Below are 20,532 nucleotides of genomic sequence, written 5' to 3'. Positions count from 1 at the left end.
CTGTCACCAATAGAAACAAGACTTGGCCCCCCTCCTCTTGTTCAGCCATCTGAGTTCAAAAAGATCAGGGACAGGCACACTTTTTTCACTACGTAGGAGACTTGTGCAGTGTCATGTGTTCTCTGACACTCTTGCATACTGTGAAACAACATCTTGTTCATCTCCTAAACCTCCTCTGCATGCCAGAGGACTGTGGGAAGTGCTGGGTCTTGTTTCATTTTGGGCAGGGCTTTTGCAGAAGGCAGGAGCCGTGCAGTTCTCTCAGATTGCTTCTGTTTTTCACAAAGCTGGAACAGAGAGAGAGAGAGAGAGCCCCTGCTTCAGCTCTCTGCAGGTTACAGAGACCTTAGGGAAAGGGGTAGTCACCATGGACAAACTGGTGAAAAGCTTTGAGGCGCCTCAGAATGGTAGCAAAGCCACACTTTTCGCTCTCCCAATCATTCAAGCCCTTCTGCTCAATATGTGGTATTCATGTGGTAGTGTAGCAGTGGCACAGTACAGGGAATGTCTTTCTAGTTCTGATTGGCTACTTCTGCAGTACCATTTTTTTTTAAATGTGCCCCCCATGCTTCAGTTTTTGCATAACCAGTAGCTTTAGCTGTGTGATGACACCCCTGAGGTCAAGCAATGCTAATTCAGAGGGAAATGCTTTCTGAAAAAGGGTTTTCTTCACTCTCAGGTTTCTTTGTCTTCAATGGCATCTTCATTTTATCACTTCTGATTGTGTATCCACTGACTTGTTTGTTCCTAAGATAATTTTTTTTAAGGTATTTGTCCCTTAGGAACAAGTAAAGCAATTGTACATGGCAACATGATGATGCCACTGCAGCATCAGCTGATCAAGGCTATGAAGACTCTCCAAACAAGTCCCCAAAAGAAGGCATTTGAGGGATTTTGAGAAACATTTCTGGCCCCCCATAAAGCCAGTCATTCTGCACCAAAAATGTTTAGCTGTAAAAACTTTTCAGCTGTGGTTTGATCCCCCTCCCACTACTTTTTGTCCACCTCATATTTGTCTCAATCAAATATTCAGATCTCTCTTGAATAAACCCAGATTTTGAGGCCTTTTTAAAAAAAAATCTGAGCTCTTAAGAATGGTTGTAATCTGGTCAAGAATGTTCTCTTGGTGTCAAATGATCATGATTCCTATAATGTGGATATTTTCCCACCATCAAGTTGGACTGAAACCAGTCCTTACACACAACCCACTATGCAATTCTTGGACCCCAACCAGTAGAGTGGTCATATGAGCCTAACATAAATAGGAAACAAGGGTACTGTGTTGGCTTCTGATTTCTGTGAAATGTTAAGTTCGAGGATGCCCAGGATGTTTGGCTTGTGTAAAACAATGCAGTTGCTCCTTGCAAGGAATTCTATTGTTGTGGATGTTATTCATAAAATTCTAGCAGCATTTGAACTCATTGAGAATTTGTTTTGACCAAGTATGGCTTTTCTCTTAAATGTCATCTACTTTTGAGAGATGTGACTTTCAGTGCAACATAAATATAAGTACAATTTACGTTGTGTGTTTTTACCACAGTACAGCAGCCATTAGAAGCCATAGCTATGCTGAATATTTTCTAATGTACATCTTTTGAAGCAAATATCAATATTTGCTACAACCAAACAAATTACTGAGGAAAACTTAGTTTATCTAACATGTACATTTCAATTTTGTTGAGTGCCATTTTCCTTCTCCTCCTTTAGCCTCATTTGCCCATAATGCAATTTTTTTAGTGACTTGTTTTATTTTAATTATGGTGATCCTGGGTATTTTAATGTATTAATATATATTGTTTTATTTTGTGTTGATATTGTTAGCCGCCTTGAGGTCCCTTTGGTGTGGGAGAAAGGCGGGATAAAAATCCAATAAATAAATTTAATTAGATAGGATCTAATTTACTAGTGTCCATGATATTATTGCATCAAGTTATACCATTGTGACATCTACAACATTGTCTCAGTTACCATAGTCAAAAACATTAGCAGCACAATCCTAACATGCACTGGAACAGGGAGGAAGGCAGGCATGCCCCATATCCACCTTGAGTTTTGGGCTGCAAGCAGCTCAGCCCGGGGAAAGGGGAAATGCTTTCCCTTACCCCGGAGAGAGCTGCTGTAGCCCCAGTGGGTCTGCTTGGATCTGAGCCACCTAAAGAGCTGACACAGATCCGAGCATCCCAGAACCGCACTGTGCTGCCTGGGATCGGGGTCAGGATCCAGCACAAGTGCTGGATCCTCACCCCTCTCTCCCATTCTCCCATTGCCCATCCACAGGCACGTCTGCTGCCTGCCCTCCTCCTTCCCCCAAAACGCCTCCTCCCCACCCTCCCCAGGCCCTTGCACCGGTCGAGCTCAGCTGGCGTGAACGTGCCCATCATCAGGACAGCGGAGGCTGAATGCATCCTCTGTGGGCTCGCACATGTCATTGCACCGGCCCGGCTGACTCTAGAGGAGGTGCAAACATATTTTATGGCTCTCCTCGGCTGCCGCAAGGGACTGGCACAAGTGCTGCATTTGGATTGCGCTCAAAGTGGTAGTATGGAGAAATTAGATTGAAGACTGTGTAAGTGAAGAACTGGCACTTGCAAAGAGCAATTTTGAAACAATGCAAGTGTGTTCACAACACATGATCAAAAAATAGGTGATGCTTCCAAGATAACTAACTTGGAATAAGGTAAGTAGTTTCATGTCAGACATGTGTGAAATTGTCTCTTATGTTGCAGCTGCTTCATTCAGTGAGCCTGGCTTACATACTGCACTTGCCACTCTGATTGGCTTTTGTTGCATGGTTTCTCATTACGAGATGTACTGGGTGGTGGCTTTTGGTGGTGTGGAGATGAACCACACAGCGGGGGCTGATTTAGTATTCCAAATATGGGTTTAGTTGCTTTGATCTTCTCATAGGCAGGGAAGGAGGGACTGCTGAATGGGAACATGTACATGCTGAAGAAACATTATTCTCTCAACCTTATAACAATTCTGTAAAATAAAAAAGTCAAGGTGTGAAGAAGATCTTGATCGTATCATTTAACCAAGATGCGTTTCTACACAACAGCTGATTTTTGTGAGATAAGCATATGGTGGGTTAAATATTATTCAGAATTGAATAGCTAAGGTTTTGTGTATATTTACATATTGCTTTATCAGCAAAATATTTGAACACAGGCCAGAACTGTGATAAGAGACAAGACAGCAGTTCCTGGCCTCTGTTAACACACAAGAATTACATACTTTGTGCTTCTTTTTGAGTAATTTGTTCTTTTTAAATAAACTTGTTCAAATTTGTTCTCATCTGGAAAGTACAGCTCAGATTATTACATTAAAATGTTATTTGCTGAATTGTCTTCTCAGAAAGGCAGTTTACTACTGCTGGCAGCTTTTTTAACATAGCCAGTACTAATTCGAACGAGACTGTTTTGGGGAGTTGCTTCAGGTATTTGGGGATATATATATATATATACTGGCTTTGTTGAAGCAAAACTAAAATGCTTCAGCTTCATCATGTGCTGCTCTGAGAAAGTGCGTGTTTGTTTGTTGTACTTGTGTATCTTTATATGTCTTGGTTACCTTTCTGCCTTTGCCAAGGTACCCAAGGCAGTTTACAACATTGAAACAAGCAGAATTGTCTCATGCCATTGACAGTTTTATCAGTAACTGATGACAAGAGCTTCCTGGTCTGGGTTTTTTTCTCTCTTGCCCTCCTCCAGAGCACAAGGGCTTTTCGGTAGCCCCTGGGAAGATGGGCCTCTCAGGCCTATGGTGATTTATCAGGAGCTGATGACTGGAGCTTCTCAGCCTGGGCTTCTCTCCAAAAAAAGTAGATTGAAAAACTGGTTATTCTAAAGTTTAGAAACTTTTGAAAAGTTTGAAGCTAGTCTGAAAATTATCTGGCTCAGTGGGCCAAGTGAGATTAGAGGCCTTCTCCCTGCTGCAGAGTGGAAATGTAAAATATCTGAATTTTATATAGTGTACTAAATATTCCACACTTACGGCCCAATCCTACCTGGGCAGGTCGATGTTGCAGCACCACTTCTGGTGGTGCTGACTCTCATGAAGTCATAGAAGGTGCTCTGGCAGCATGCTGCTGGAAGCAATGGTAGAAAGGCCGTTCTGCCAGTGCCAGCAGATCCGGAGCCACTCGCCACCAAAGGAAGGCTGGTGGGGGATGTGGGAGAGACAGGGAGAGGACAGAACAGGGCAGCAACAGGGGCAGGGATAGGGGGATCGGGTCCAAGAAGAGGGTAGGTTTATCAGCAGTGGCAGCTGCCAAATCCTAACCCCCTCTATGGACCCAGTCCCACAGTGCCAGCTCACACAGACCTACGCCAGCTATTATCACAAGTCTGGGTAGACCCTTCCCTGCATCTCAGGGGCTTATCCCACCAGATAAGGGAAAGATTAGGGAAAGAATAGGATTGGGCTCTTAATTTCTATTGTTATTTTCACATCACTGAAGTTAAGTAGTTAGTTTCCATTCTCTGTAATAGCACAATCACTACTCCAGCAGTCTTTGTAAACTGATTCTACTTTATGGAATACAATCAAGAAGTGTAAATAATGCTGATATCTAAATATATTCTTAAATATTATTATCGGTCAACCCAATCCTAACTTGCACTGGAACAGGGAAGCTGGTGGGCCTGCACTGTATCCAGTGCAAGTTTTGGGCTGCTCATGGGTCAGCCTGAGGCAAAGGGAGGCTTTTCCCCTTACCCTGGGGAGATCCACAGCAGCCCCAGTGGGGCTACTCAGATCTGTGCCTCCTAAATAGGTGGCGTAAATCCAAGCAGCCCGGGACTGTACCAGGCTGCCCAGGAACAGGGCTAGAATTTGGCATTAGTGTCAGATCCTGGCCGTGCCTCCTGCTCCCCCTCTGTCCCAAGAATACTCGCTTCCCACCCTCCCCCTACCCCGAAACGCCTCCCTTTCCATGCCCCCCAGACCCCTGTGCCAGCCGAGCTTGACCTTCCCCAGGGCCCATGTCAGCCTGTGTGCCAGCCAATCTCCCCTTATGTAATTGTGAAAGTGCTTTACAGCACTTTCGTGACAATGTTGGGTCTGCTCAAGAGACTTGCGTCAGCCCAATGGCATCTCTGGATTGCACCCTAAAACTCATCTAACAATGGTGCACTATTATCTCCTTTATAACTGAGGCAATACAAAATAAAATAAATGTTTTTAAAAGGCAGAGTAACATTTGTTAGTAGACTTGAAAACCACAGTTGAATGGATTCCTTGGATTCAGTTTTGTTAGTTCTCTGTGCACTAGTAATGGCTTTTGTTTAACCCTGCCTATCTCCTGGCTTCATTGCGAATTTCTATAATTGTCAGAATTGTCACTTCTCAACAAAAAAAGTTCACAAAGCAGTTTACAGACAAAATCAAATAACTAAATATTTCATTTTCCCAAAAGGACTCTCAATGTAAAAGATGCAGAAGAACACCAGCAAACAGCCACTAGAGACTGCTTTGGGGTGAATAGGGACAGATACTCTCCCCCTGCTACATATATAAGTAGCACCTCTTTGTCCAGCTAGCAGGAGCATGTGAAGGACTTTACATTCATTCATGTTCATTCAGAGGGGCTGTGAGAGAGGGTGCAAGAGAACCTGCCCCCATGCAGTCACTGCAAGTGCTTGCCCACTTCTTTCACTTTGGAAAAGAAAGGTGAAAAAAGCGGGTGACTGCTCAGAGCAGTGTACAACCGCACCAAGCGTGCCAGTAGTAATTGTGGTAACATAATCATGTCACCACAATTACTTCCAGATCAGACGGGATGGCATTTGAAGGCAGCAGAAGAGGCAGGTGTGCCACTGGTCTAGAAATCAAGCTGAAAAGAATAACAGAAGTCTAATCCATTGGTCCTGCTTCATGACCATGGTTCAACTGGAACCCTCAGAATCTGGAATGAGAGAATTTTTTAAAACTCCCCATTCAAAGCATTCTGTGATAAGCAGTCTTGGTTATTTGGATATCCAATATTTATTTATTGCACTTATACTCTGCCTTTCCCCCAGACTGTGAGCACCCACGGCACCTCACAAACTATACATTTCATAACGAAACATAAAAATATTAAACCAGTAAACAATAAAACATCAAAAGCAGCAATACAGTGAGCAGCAACCAGTAGAGCAACAATAAAATAGCAAAAGGCAGCAGTAAGCAATAAAACAATAAAAGAAAGTAAAAACAGCAGTAAAAAGCGCTCATAAAAGATGACATAAAAGGTGGCCATAAGAAGTGATAAAAACAACAAAACACCCAGTCATAAAAGCCCTAGCCAACCAAAACAAAGTTTTCTCTCCCCACCAGAACATCAAGAGAAGAGGCATTTCTTACTTTGCAAGGGGCAGAGTTCCACAATGGTGGTGCTGCCACAGCCAAGGCCCTACTACTTGCTGCTGCCCCCTGACTTCCAATGGGAGTGGACATGCAGAAGTGCCCTCTCTGAAGATCTCAGATCTGCATCGTGACCAAGAGGAACTCTGTTTTGTCTTTGAGTTTAATTTCAGCTTGCTAACTTGCATCCAGATTCCAACTCCTTCCTGGCAGAACCCCAGGGTTACATGGAAAAGAGAGATAATACTGATGGCACCCCACACCAAATCCCCAGATGATATCTCCCAGATGTTTCATGTAGCTGTTAAACAGTATGGAGGACAAGATAAACCCTTGCAGCACTTCACATACTAATGGCAAGGATGTCAAATAGGCATTCCCCACAATCACTTTCTGGGACCTGTCAGCCAATTAGTAGTAGAACCACTGCACAACAGTGCCCCAAGCTCTGACTCAGCCAACTGTCCCAAAAGAATACCATGTTCAATGGTGTCAGAAGCCACTGAGAGATCCAGGAGGACCAACAGGGTCCTCCTGTTTAGTCCCTGGTGCAGGTCATCCACCAAGGTGACCAGGACTATTTTTATGCTGAAGGGATCCAGATAATATGAAACTGATTCTGTGACACTGTTTTGGTGAAACTGAAAGGGATCCAGATATTCAGTTTCATCCAGGACCCTCTAGAGCTGAGGTGCCACCACCCGCTGACCCAGGAAGGGGAGGTTTAACACTGGCTGGAAATTATCCAGTATAGTGGGGTCTAAAGAGGCCTCCTTCAGGAGGGGGTGCACCACTGTTTTCAATGCCACTGGCAGCACCCACTCCTCTAGTGACACATTAGCCACCCTCCTCACCCCTTTGCCAGTCCGTCCGTCCCCATACCATGCTGGCTAAAGAGTTGAATGGGCAAGCAGCTAACCTCACACTTCAAAGGATCCTTAGATCCACATCTGCAGGTTGTACAGGCTGTAAAGAATGCCAAAGAATTGAACTAAAATATGCTGGGGAGCATCAATAGATACTGTCAATGTGGAATCAAAGTCATGGCATATGCGAGCAATTCTTTTCTGCAAACTGCTTAACAAATTTATCACAGCGAGCAACTGGACACTCTTATTCCTTGAGGGGCCAGATGGAGCAGAACCCAGAATACATGGAAAACCTCAGCCCTGCTTCTCTCAGCAGGTGTGGTGGTGGCTGAGGTAAAAAAGCTGCCTTTGCTGCCATCACTGTGATAGAGTAGGCTCTAATGTGGGCTTGATCCTGTTTTCACAGACTGGTCACAAGTCTTCCTCCACTGTTGCTCAAGACCTTGCCTCTTGCAGCAGAGGGCACTCAGAAGCCATCTGATCTACCTCCCAAGTCATTTTCTCATTCCAGAGGTCGACCAGAGCTGTGGAGGGGTTGCCAATCCTGGCAACCTGAGCCCTCAGGAAACTATCTGGATCTATCAACCTCCTGGAGTGGACCATATAATTTCATAAGAGACTGCCAATATAAATTTCCCTACTGGGAAGTGATCTATGCATGATAAAGGAGTGATGATACTCCTGTATGCCTAGATCACCCTCCACTAGCCTACCAGTAAATACTACTAGTTCCCATATGTCCCTGCCACATGCATCAGCGCAGCTATTAACTGAGACAGGCCCACGGTGGCCATGAAATCCTGAGCTGCTCGCACCCCTAGGGCCTTGGTGTGGATATTCAAGCCCCCCAAAACCATCAGCCAAGGAGACTTCAATGCCACTACCTAGATCACCCAACCAGCTCAAGCAGGGAATCTGTTGGACAGCAAGGCAGGCAGTACACCCTATTGTGTCTCATCCATTCAACCTGACTTGAAAGTGGTCAAACCAGCAAACTATTGGACAGAATATTAGTAAGGGAGATGTCCTCATGATAGGCCATTGTGAATCCACCTCCCCACCTCTGAAGCTGTGGCTGCTGCAGCACCCAGAGATCTGGTGGACAAAGCTGAGAAAGACCCACCTCTCTTGCCTCATCCAACCAAGTCTCCTTAATAGAAGCCAGGTCAGCACCCTCGTCTAAGGTCAAATTCCAAATGAGGCATGTTGTTTTTTTTTATTAACTGACCTCACATTTAGCAACAGCAGCTTCTGACTGAGAGGGTCACTGCCAGGTCCCCCAGAAGCTTTGGGGTAGACTGCTGGACAGAGTACCTGATAAGGGGAATGTTACTGCAATAGACCATCGTGACCACACCTCCCTGCCTCTGTAGCCCTGGCTGTTGCAGCCCCAGCATTATAACCATATTATAATCATCTACCAAGTAATTGCACTGCCATCGATGGGTCCATATTCCAAGCCCCAAAATAGGTTTCCACTAATCATCAATGCATGTGATGTATAAAAATCAATGGCATTTATCGATGGACTGTGAATAATAGGTCCTATATCTGTACTGACAGAAAGCCTCTTCAGCAGTATGCTGATGTGTTCCTCTGCAGCCTTCCTGTACTTTCAGTCATTGTTAAAACCAGTTTCATTGTTTAAACCAGTTTCTGTGTTTTTCCACATGAGAAGCTGATTGTATTACCAGGATTAGATAGACAGTCATGAAATACATGTAAAATGTGCATTTTGTTGTAGCCTCCTCAGTGGAAAGTCTGTTTTTTTAAAAACCTGTGTCATTTTCCAAGTTGATTTACTCTGAAAGATTTTAAAGACCAAAAAAATAAAAGAAAATCTGACTAGCGTTGCCTATAGCAGGGGTGGGCAAACATATTGGCAGGAGGGCCACATCATCTATCTGACACTGTGTCGGGGGCCGGAAGAAAAAAGAATTAAATTACATTTCAAATTTGAATAAATTTACATAAGTGACTATATTATTATTAACATTATTAACAGTATTTATATACCGCTTTTCAACTAAAAGTTCACAAAGCGGTTTACAGAGAAAAATCAAATAACTAAATGGCTCCCTGTCCCAAAAGGGCTCACAATCTAAAAAGATGCAAAAAGAACACCAGCAGACAGCCACTAGAACAGACAGTGCTGGGGTGAGGTGGGCCAGTTACTCTCCCCCTGCTAAAAAAAGGAGCACCCACTTGAAAAAAGTGCCTCTTACCCAATTAGCAGGGGTTATATTAGAGGCGGAACTTATATGAATGAATGTTACTGAGCTTATTTATAATACACATGAGAACTATAATACAGGCATGTATTGAGTACAGTACAGAACTATACAGTACACATTGAGAACTATAATACAGGCATGTATTGAGTACAGTACAGAACTATACAGTACACATTGAGAACTATAATACAGGCATGTATTGAGTACAGTACAGAACTATACAGTACACATTGAGAACTATAATACAGGCATGTATAATACAGGCATGTACAGGCATACACATGAGAACTATGATCTGTTTGCTCCACACCTCTTGTACAATGAAAACAAGCCAGAAACACACTGTTCAGAGGCAATTGGGTGGGAGGGGTTGGTTAAAATAATGTCCAGGGAAAAGCAGAAAACACATGGAGACATGAATTGATGCACTTGGGCTTCAACAGTCTCTGACGGGCCATAGGCTCATTGGAGACTGGGGGCTCCCTGCAGGCTGGATTGAGGGTCCCCGAGGGTAAAAAATGGTCCACCCCTGGCCTACAAGATGGAAGAGGCAACTCTTCTAACCGTTTGTTGTTATCTTTTTGATAACACAGGCCAACACACACATTTTGCTTCCTTAAACGTTACACCAATTCCTGGGTATATTTGGGGTGCCAATTCCAAAAATGGCATCCGTTTTGCCCTATCACATCTAGTTTTGGAGACACGGCATAACCTCTTTAGTGAATGGTTCAAGCAGCTTCCTCATGAGGAAGCCTACACCATGGCTTCCTCATGAGGAAGCCTACACCATGGCTTCCTCATGAGGAAGCTGCTTGAACCATTCACTAATGAGGCTGTATCTCCAAAACTAGATGTGATAGGGCAAAACATGTCATTTTTGGAATTGGCACCCCCAAATTCATATCAAACCACCATAATGCTTGGGAAAAACTTTTCTGACTATCAAATTTGTAGACCTGTGTAATGACCTCCTCTGGGTTTGCAGTCTCCAAGGCTCATTTACTTGTAAATATAAACAGGAAATGGTTTTCATGTGCTGTGGGTTGTGAAAATATCCAGAAAATAGTCTCTCTCTTCACATAGCATCACAACAAACTGAAAGAAAATGCAACAAACACTTGCAGATTTGCTAAGTGTTGAATGCAGCTGCTTGATTGTATTTCTCCACAAACACTGGCAACCAGAGGGGAATATCTAAAACAAAGCAGGTAGGTATCAGAGGAGCAAATGCAAGCAGCTGTGTTCCCTGGGATGGCCTCAGTAGTTTGGAACGCTATGGCTGAATGCAGCAAAGCTTGCCAGTGAGGGAATAATAGAGCAGGGGCTAATGGGGGGGGGGCCTGGCTCTTCTATGTATATGAAGAAATCAGCCTCCAGCTTTGGGATCCTATCCTAGAGCTCCCAGATTTTCCATATTGGCTTTTACCCTGGTGTGGTGAAAAACATTCTCCAGGCACCCATTGCTGCTGGACCATGCCTCAAGTGTGTGTAACTGTCTCTCTGTGCATGTGTGTGTTGTGGTTTCCTGTGTCTTGATGAGTTATCCGGTTCTGTCTTGCAGCCCTCAGAATCCAAGTCCAACGTCACCCCTTTCACCGTCCTGGCCTATGTTCTCTGCACCATCCAGCCCTATGCCCACCTCCTCTACGTCCAGCGACTCATCCCCCATCAGGTCTGTTGCAGGTTTGAGGGTTTTGTTTTGCTTGCTTCAGTTGCCACGGCTGCGATCACATTTTAAGTTGACGTGTTTCTTTTTTCCCTGCCTTGCTGAAACTTCCTCACTGTGGCCCAGCTTCTCATTGTTGTTAACTAGACCTCAGTATCCCTCTGCTGCTGTCAGGCAGCAGGCAAGGAAACTTTTTAAACATTCTGTAACCCCACAGGAGGAATGGATTGAGTTACTTAAGCACTGGCTGCCTTAGCTATCATTTTCTAATCATCCCAGCTGTAATGCCAGGCTTTTTCTGAAGAATTCCTTCAACAGTGCTTGACTTTCTGTTCTGCTAAATTGCTTTTATTGCTTGCAACTTGCTAAATTCACCTCTGCAACAGGTAAGCATTTATTACCATTCCCCAAATATGAAGAACTGCAGATAAAGTTCATTCATTTCTTGTAAGGCTGACTTCTTACTACAGTCCAGTGTTCCCTTTTTGCACATTCAGTGGTGTCGTTCAATCTAAATGTTTGCATTTACAGCTTGGGAAGTTGTACATATAAGATGGTAACTCTGTCATATCAGATTGTAGTGCTCTTAAAACTCAAACCTGTTAAGCCAAGATATACAAAATACACTGCAAAAAGGCCAATGGTATTTATTACATTTTCTGCTGCTTTCAAACACTTGTCCAGACTGTAAAAATGTTGCAGAATTGCTTCCCAGGACTTTTACTGGGACTTTCACTGTCTCTGATATAATGTCTTCCCATTTTACCTGAATTATAAGCCAACCCTAGATTTCAAGATCAACAGTTTACACTATAGCAGAATCGGTGTCCCATGGCTTTGTTGTGCAATTCCATTGTCCATCATTTTTACAGCATTTTCAATCAGTGAGAACACTCATAGAGGTGTTTGAAAATGGTGTTATTCATTTTTCTCAGCACATTGTGTTCAATAAGACTTGGGTTGTGAACCTATCCTACTCACTGGAAACAAATACCTCTACTTATGGAAGATTGCTTCATCATACAAAATAAATGGAAAATGCACCAAAAGGGGGGGAAGGCAAAAAAATGACCAGAGGAAGAAAACTCAAGTGGACATGGGCTTTCTTGGACCCTGATCACTTTGTGAGAGTGATCAAGGAGATAGAAGCAATAGCAGGGAACAAAAGCCATAATGACAGACAAGCTCAGCTCATGGATAGTCCCTATGGGACCCAAGAATGTGGTTGATTGACCTCCTTACCTTATCCAGGAAAGGATATTCACATTTTTATACCACCCTTCCTCTGAGCAGCTCAGGGTGGTATACATGGTTTCCTTATTTTGTCCTCACAACAACCCGGTGAGGTAGGTGAGACTGAGAGATAGTAATAGTCATGACATGAAATTAATAATAATAATGACCAGAAAGTAAGTGCAGTGAATATTTCCCCTCAAGCAATGGATGAAATTCTGCACCAAATGGTATATTACATGATGGCATTATTCCTAAAAGCCACGATTTCCAGAATTTTGGTCACTAGGGTGTCACCCCCCCCTCCCCAAGATGTCTCATTGGCCTGTTTTGAGTTAAGGCAGTGGTTCTCAAACTTTTAACACTGGGACCCACTTTTTAGAATGACAATCTGTCCAGGATCCACCAGAAGTAATGCCATGGCTGGAAGTGACATCATCAAGCAAAATCAAATAATTATAAATAATTAAAGAAAAACAGATAATTAAATAAGGGGAAGCTAACCCTGTTTCACCAAGTGAATTTTCTCTGTAGCCTACCTGCAATAACACCCCCCACACACACAAAAAAAATCAGTGAGATTTTCAGCTCTCCCCAGTGTCCACCTTGCCAGCTCAAGACTGTTTTATTCTTTGGGGGTGCTGCCTTCTGGAGCAGTTGTTGAGCTCCACTTTCATCAGATTGGGACCATGCAACCAGCCTTGCATTCCCCTTTGCTTGACTTGACCAGCAGCCAAGGCACGTTTGCTTACTTGTGAATAAACGCGACCATGTGGCTTACTTTTACTTTCCATAGGGCTCAATACATTTGTCTGCTTGGAGGTAGGGCCTTCCTTCTTGGGTGTTTTTGGGGAGCAGCTTTCATTGGATAGGAACCATTCTGCTGTCATTCGATTCCTCTCAGCCTGCCTTTTCCGACGGACTAAGGCACGCTCGCCTACTCATGAGTAAACGCACGATATGGCTCGACTTCACTTTCCATAGGGCGCCATGCATTTTTTTGTTTCCAGTTTTGTGGCTATAAGTTTTGATGGAAAGGAGATAATTCCCTCTGGTTTTTTGCATTGCATTCAGCTGGAACATCCGCATCCAACGGTATATAGCATGATGGGGTTATACGTAACCTCCGCGATGTGAGTGATGTTGTGTAATTTGTGGTGTCTCCCCCCAAGTCTAGTACGTGGGGTGGATTGCCCCCCGCCCTCACTAGCTATGCCACTGCATGGGAGCACAGTGTGGTGAGGGATTTTTGATACATTCTTGAAACATGCTTCTTTTGATTCATGCTAACTAGCACTTGACGTAAAATGTTGAATTTCTTCAGAATTTCTTCAGAAATTAAACTGAACAGGAGCTTTCTGCAGTTCCCTCATAATCTTTTTTCTGTTGAAGGGATAGATTATAGACTTAGTTCACAAAAGGACACGTGCATTCTACCAGGCTACTGTTCTGTTTAAATGTAAAACCTCTCTCCAACCTTAGATCGTCAACCTCAAGTTTCCATGTAACATGATGGCAATGTTTGGTTTCAATGAAAGGCTACATCTAGTGTAACATAAGCAGAACAGCATCATTCTAAAGAGGAAATCTCTCTTTATTCTGTAGACTGTACAAGGTCACATGTGCAAAACTCAGCTGAGTGCTTTCCTGGCCATGTGCCATTCTCAGAGGCAAAAAATTTTAAAAGACTGATCAGAAAGATCCAGGGCTCGTTATGTCCTTGATCATCCAGACTGGTCTTTGAAGGGCACTGCAGCACAAAAGAAGGACACTGCAGTACTGTGCTCTGAGAATACAACCAAAAGAGGAAAACACCAAAAGAAATAGGAAACCAAAAATGGACCATACAGGGCTGGGTGTGTGTTTTTCTTCAAAGCTGCTGTTTAACTTCTATTAATTACTAAATAATATGCTGACATGTGCGTTTTTTTCTAGCATTCCCTCATCGTAGCTTCCCAGCTCCTAAACAGTTACAGGATTTCCTGAATAGCAGGGAACTCAGCTGCTCTTTCTTTTTGTCTATCCAGCACTCTTCCTTTCCACTTCCACCCCATCCTAGTGATGTACTGTGAGATCATACTAGAAGTTGTGAACAAGTTTTGTTAAACCTGTTTGATTTCAGACTTATACATGTCTGCATGGGTTTTTCCAACACTGTCGTTTATTCTTGCCTTTAGAAATCTGAACAGACCACCTGGTCTAACATATTGGTATCGCAGAAGGCATAAGCCTTAATTGGTAGTTCCGTATTAAGTACAATTCGAAATTCTGGACATGACTTGGGAATTGGGGCTACATAGTACTTCACTGGGCAACGAGGACCTGTATACAAAATTCATGTGAATGAATTTCACATATAAGTGTAATGTAACTGCAATTTTTTTCTGATACAATATTTATCCAGTGTTGCCTATTCTTTATTTTGTCCTAAAATTTGTGTCCTGGATCTAATTTCTAATAATGTAAAAGGCTCATAGGATTGGGCCATTAGGGAACTAGAGCGATTGTTAGAAGTTTCCCTGCAACTGCCCTAAACCGGGACCAAATCTGTGACTAAACATTTCTTATCAGCAACTCACAAAAATATTCACAGCTGACTTCCTGTAGAGGTGATTCCCCTTCCCCTGTCCTTGACTTTCTTTTCCTGTTCTTCTAGCACCCTGGTACCTAGTATTGCTCAGTGCATTGGGCAAACGTGCTTAACTGTCCCCAACTGCTGCAGTAATCTTTTCAGCAAAATTTCTGAAATGGCGAAATATGGCTCTGAAGAGGAAGTGGGGTTTGTGGGGTATGTGTGTCTCAATGTGCTTACCATTACACGGAATCTTTGTCACCGTTCTCTCCCCTGACTTGTACTCTCTCTTTAACCCTGCTTTTTGCCATGTGGCAATTTCAACAAATGTTTCAAGGATTTTCCAGGAAAGGCTATATAAAAATAACTTCTTGTTCCCACATACAGAAACAATCCTACACAATCACTTTTGTCCGTACTGATTTGTTTTTGAATTTTCATTCCACAGCTCCCCATTCCGCAAAGCCAGAGCGTTGTATGCCTGTAAAGCAGAACATGACTCAGAGCTTTCCTTTACTGCGGGCACCATATTTGACAATGGTGAGTGTCGTAATATGAGTGTGGTCATAATATGAGAAAGCATGAATGGGGATGATTTTGCAGGACAGAAGGCAGATCAGTTTTGCTGAAGTATTTTCCATTGAACAGAATAATTGAAAACTTTATACAATTAATCATCAAAGAGAGATTGAGGTCTCCAGCTTTCAAAGGAGTGTAGAGAGCTGCCACAAAATTCAATGGGCTGAATGTTCATGTGGAATCCTTGAGGTTGGGAGGACAAAATCTGTACAAAAAAAGTGCAAAAGTGTACATTTGGGGGATTGCAAAGAGAAATGCATATTTGAAACCCTGTGGAAGGAAAAACCACTCTAGATGCCATTTGGAGTGGGGAAACAGTGGATAGAGAACAGAACATTGCCTAATTTCTGGGAGTAAAATTGGAAAACTCCAGATGAGCCCCATATACAGTACTCAGCATTCCTAACTCCAGAGTCTGCAGTTCAAATTACATTGAGAGTTTCAAAGATTGATTGGCTTGATAATAACAGAAGGTCAGAGCAGCCAGATGAGCACTGTGAATTGGATCCGTTGTTCGGAATGGGTAGATAAACAGTGCCTTGTCCTTCCATGCCTGATTTTGAGGAATCTGTAACTAAAGTAGAAGACTCAGTAAAAGTTTCCATGTGGCAAGACTCAAAACTGCAAACTCCAACGAATCGTGGCTCCTGTTGTGGGCTTTGAGTGAAGGGTGTTTTATCAGGGCTTTGATATACAGCAGATTAAGCACAATGTGTGAGGAAGAAATACCAGGCCCAGAAACTGCAGCATCCCTGGGGTTGGGGAGGAAGTGATGGTTTCCTATTTCAGCAAAGACAAAGTATGGTGAGGAGGAGAAGGAAATGATTGGGAGAAAGACTGAGAGGTAGAATTTTCATCTCAGATTCTTGGTGCTCTTGATTGACCAGTCAGCACACAGCTCCCTTGTCTCTTAGGCGTATAGGAAAGCCGAATGAACACAAGCTGTGTATCAAATAAACAGTGGTAGCTAGATAAAAATGGATGGGTTCATGCAGAGAGACAACTTATATACTATTCTTTGCATACAGCATGCTTCCTTAATAACATCCTATGTAACTGGAGAGAGAGAACAGGAAAGTGGACAACTTTTTCTCTATTACATTCTATTTCTTAGAAATTGTGGCAAAGTTCACTTGAAAACTGCTGCATTAGTAGAAAACATTTAACCATTTTTAATAAGAAAGTGATGTGAATGAAGCAGGGGTTGATTTAGTGTTAGATTTTTCTTTTCTTCTTCTGTGTTTGCCATACAAGCCTCACAGCCTTCTGCTGTAATCTTTTGTAAGAGAGAATAAGTGAACCCAGATACATAAATCTGCTTCTCATTAGTCAGACTGAATTTCTGTAGCTAAAGGGGCCCACAAGCTCTTTGTCTATGTTGTTTGGATTCTGCTATCCTTGATAATACACAACCCAAGAGATTTGTGAGAATGAGCCAGGTCTAGTCAGGAAATCTATTCTCTATATTTTTCATAATAAACAATTGCCTCCATTGGTTGTAACATTTAGGCGTATCATTATAGATTTACCTTTTGGCAATTTTACTCTGGTGTATGTTTCCAGAGTAGTATTCACATACTCTGACGTGTATAAATGTTCATAAAGGCATGTTTCCAAACTGCAATGTGAATTTAGTTCTCTAAAATGTACTGTAATGCAGGGGCCCATCGGGCCAGAGGCATTCAGGGTGTCCTGGGCCACGGAAACTGCAATTTGCATGCTCCCCAAGCTTAAACAGTCTGCACCCACCTCCTTGCAGCTTTGTCTGCTCACAAGTCACTTAGCACTTCCCCTCCCACTTCGTTCCTAATGCCTATGGCTGCCACCTCCAAGGCTCAACTGCAGGCAGAAGGAGCGGGGTTTGCTGGATAGTTAGATAAAAGTTCCTTGGAGGGCAACCCAATTCCCACTGGTCAAGCAATTAACATGCACTCCATTACTAGGCTTTAAAAAGCTTATTAAAGACCTCTTCACCCTAGTGTGGTGTCTTTCCAGTGGCTGTCACTGGTGTCTCTTCTCTGTTTGTTTTTTTAATGTGAGCCCTTTAGGGACAGGGAATCATTTACTGATTTATTTCTATGTAAACCGCTTTGTGAACTACTTTGTTGAGAAGCAGTATATAAATCTTCCTAATATAATATATACTAGTAAGTAAGGAGGATCTTTCCTCTCCGCAACAGGGCTCTCAAAGGAGGGTCCCAACAGGGAGTGAGTACAAATATTCAAAGGCAGCAAGAAAACAATAAACCAGTGCTTCCCAAACGTTCCTGGGTCACATGGTAAGCCACAACCTCTTTTTCCTGGCTCAGCCAGGTGCAGCCATTTGAACCTCATAAGATCCAAGATAGCAATGCCCAAATCTTACAAGATCTTCTGAGTTCCAGGATGGTGGCATCCAAATCTTCTGAGATTTTGTGAGATCCAAGATGGTGGCACTCAGGAGAACAGGTAGCAGGGGCCGCTAAGGACCTCGTGAGTATACCGTGACATTCTAAGGCACATAACTTTGAGAACCCCTGCTTTGAGAGCCAGGGTGGTGTAGTGGTTTGGGAGGTGGACTTAGACCTGGAAGATCCAGGTTCAAATCCCCCCTTAGCCACAAAGCTTCCTGGGTGACCTTGGGCCAGTCACTTTCTCTCAGCCTCACCTACCTCATAGGGTTGTTGTGAGGACAAAAGGAGGGGAGCAGCTGTGTACACCGAAAGGGCAGTATAAAAATGTGAAAAATAAATAAATTAACTAGCTACTTATGAAAGAATAAATAATTCCCAGTGCAGGATCATTGTTTGGTTGGGCAGAATGTCCTGCAGCACCCCAGGCACGAAGCACACACACTATAGGTTCCCACTCCCACTTATATAGAGAAGGCCCAAGTGGGTCCAGCCCAATCAAAGAATCCTAAATTGTGCTGAGTCATAAACTGACCACTCAGTAGCTCAGGTATTGTGAATAATTCCAAATTAATGACACCTGGACACTGTTAGCATGTGGGCATAGGTGGTCCATAGTACCTTTAGTGGGACAATCTAAAAAGACACAAATAAGTGAACAATTTTTTAAAAAAAGATTAACCAACTATCTTCTCCAAGCTGCATGTTAAGAAATGCATAACCAAAAATTAGTTGTTGTTATTTCTGTCTAAATATTGGTAATATTTAAGGGCTACCACATTTTTCTTCATTCCTGCTCTCTACCCTAGAAGAGATTCCCCATTCACTCATCCAATTATTTTTAGAGAGAGCCAAATAACCGCTATCTCTTATTTGTTTTGGCTTATTGTTAAGTAGCTATTGATTGATAGTTCAGAATGGTTGGTTGATGTCAATACGAGCTAATTGTTAAGATCAGGGGTGTCCAAAGTTTTTGGCAGGAGGGCCACATCGTCTCTCTGACACTGTGTCGGGGGCGGGGGGGGAAAGAATTAATTTACATTTCAAATTTGAATAAATTTACATATGTTTACATAAATGAATATATTACAGATGAACTTATATGACTGAATGAAGGTCTTCCAATAGCTCAAGGCCTATAAAAGGCCTTGCACAAAGCAAGGCTGGCCTTTCCTTTTCTGCCGCTACTGCTTCACAGATGTGAAACAGCAAGCAGTGGAGGGAGCCCTCATCCCACAGCTCACGCGAGAGGTCAAACAGTTGCCCTTATGCTGAGAGCAGTTGCATCGGGCCAGTGTGGGCTCCAACAAATCACCAGAGGGCCAGAGGTTCATTGGAGACTGGGAGCTCCCTGAGGGCTGCACTGAGAGACCTTGAGGGCCGCAAGTGGCCCCAGGGCCGGGGTTTGGGCACCCCTGGTTAAGATGATGGTATCCTGATGGGTGGAGAAGCTGTGTGGTTGATTGATATATTTATCAAGCCTGGGGAAAGTGGGGGGAGAGAGAAAGTAGGAAGTAGTTACAGACACCTGAGAGAGAGAGAGAGAGAGAGAGAGAGAGAGGAGACTTTCCAGCTGGAGTTAGCTGTATCCTGGCTGTACAGTGCACCTCTTCCACTCCATTTTAAGACTATTATAAGCTGGGGACTGAAGCTTTTCGTCATACTATTTTATTTTATTTGCATATTTGTATGCATATCTAACCTGAAAAAGCGTTCTTGTCAGCGACCGGCTTGCTCCCCTCTTTGATATTTTTGCATAGTCCTAATAAAGATATACTACTGTTGCTGTTTCAGTTTCTAGTAATGCTAATATTTTCCTTACCCCCAAAAAAGTCTACTTTATAAAACTGTATACATAGCGAATGGAATGGGAATATGATTCCCTGAGATATTTTAGGGTAGGCTAGGAATATAATATATTTTATGAAAAATATCTTAACCCTGAGATAGTTTGAGATAACAACCCTATCCCAAACGTTAGATTCTGTGAAACTGTGCTATATAAACATCTTGGAAAGAGATAAGCTATAAAAGGCTGAGAGTTGTCCAACTGTTACCCTGCACATGCCCAATCTAGTCTGATCTTGGAAGCTAAGCAGGGTCAAGCCTGGTTAGTACTTGAATGGGAGACCGCCTGGGAATACTGGGTGCTGTAGGCTTATACCATAGTCTTTCGAGACTGAAGGTTGCCAACCATTTGTAATAGGGAAAGGTATTTCTCACACTGTAATTGTGTTCCTTTTTTTAAAATTACATATATCTCACTTTTCAACTTGAAACCCTACTGGGGCATCAAGTAAATAAGTAATGCACAAGTAAAATCAACTTAACAATAAATCAAGTCATTAATAAAATAAATAAAACAGCAGTAGTCACAATAACTGCAGCAGACAACAGATAAGTCATTGAAAGTTCAGGAGAATACAGTGGTCTCAACCTCATAAAAGTCAGGAAGGTTTGCACCATTTGAATGTCTCTGGGGAACATATTCTACAATTGGGCATCATCAGGGAGAAGGCCCTATGTCTAGTCACAACTTATCCAGTCACTGAAAGCAGGGTCACCTGAAAGAGGCTACTTTGAACAGAGACCAGGTTCAAATGAGAGCAGACAAAACATACGCAGCACATACAAAGCAGGA

The 20,532-nt window shown here is 42.9% G+C and overlaps 1 protein-coding gene across 4 annotated transcripts in view; it reads left to right on the top strand.

Annotated features, from left to right (window-relative positions):
• ARHGAP26 (Rho GTPase activating protein 26) overlaps positions 1-20,532 on the top strand; it is a 311,057-nt gene that overhangs the window by 279,497 nt on the left and 11,028 nt on the right. For 3 of the 4 annotated variants that reach the window (XR_010793662.1, XM_066613312.1, XM_066613313.1), the window contains exons 21-22: positions 11,013-11,123; positions 15,371-15,462. Coding sequence is in view for 2 of the 4 variants with exons in the window: in XM_066613312.1 (XP_066469409.1) it covers positions 11,013-11,123; positions 15,371-15,462 (203 nt within the window). In the remaining 2 variants the exon portion in view is untranslated. The remainder of the gene's footprint in view (positions 1-11,012; positions 11,124-15,370; positions 15,463-20,532) is intronic. The other variant, XR_010793663.1, reaches the window with a different exon arrangement.

This window comes from Tiliqua scincoides, chromosome 2, assembly GCF_035046505.1.
Source record: "Tiliqua scincoides isolate rTilSci1 chromosome 2, rTilSci1.hap2, whole genome shotgun sequence".
Taxonomy (NCBI): domain Eukaryota; kingdom Metazoa; phylum Chordata; class Lepidosauria; order Squamata; family Scincidae; genus Tiliqua; species Tiliqua scincoides.
The sequence above is the reverse complement of the archived record's forward strand: the minus strand, read 5'-3'. Positions and strand labels throughout refer to the sequence as shown.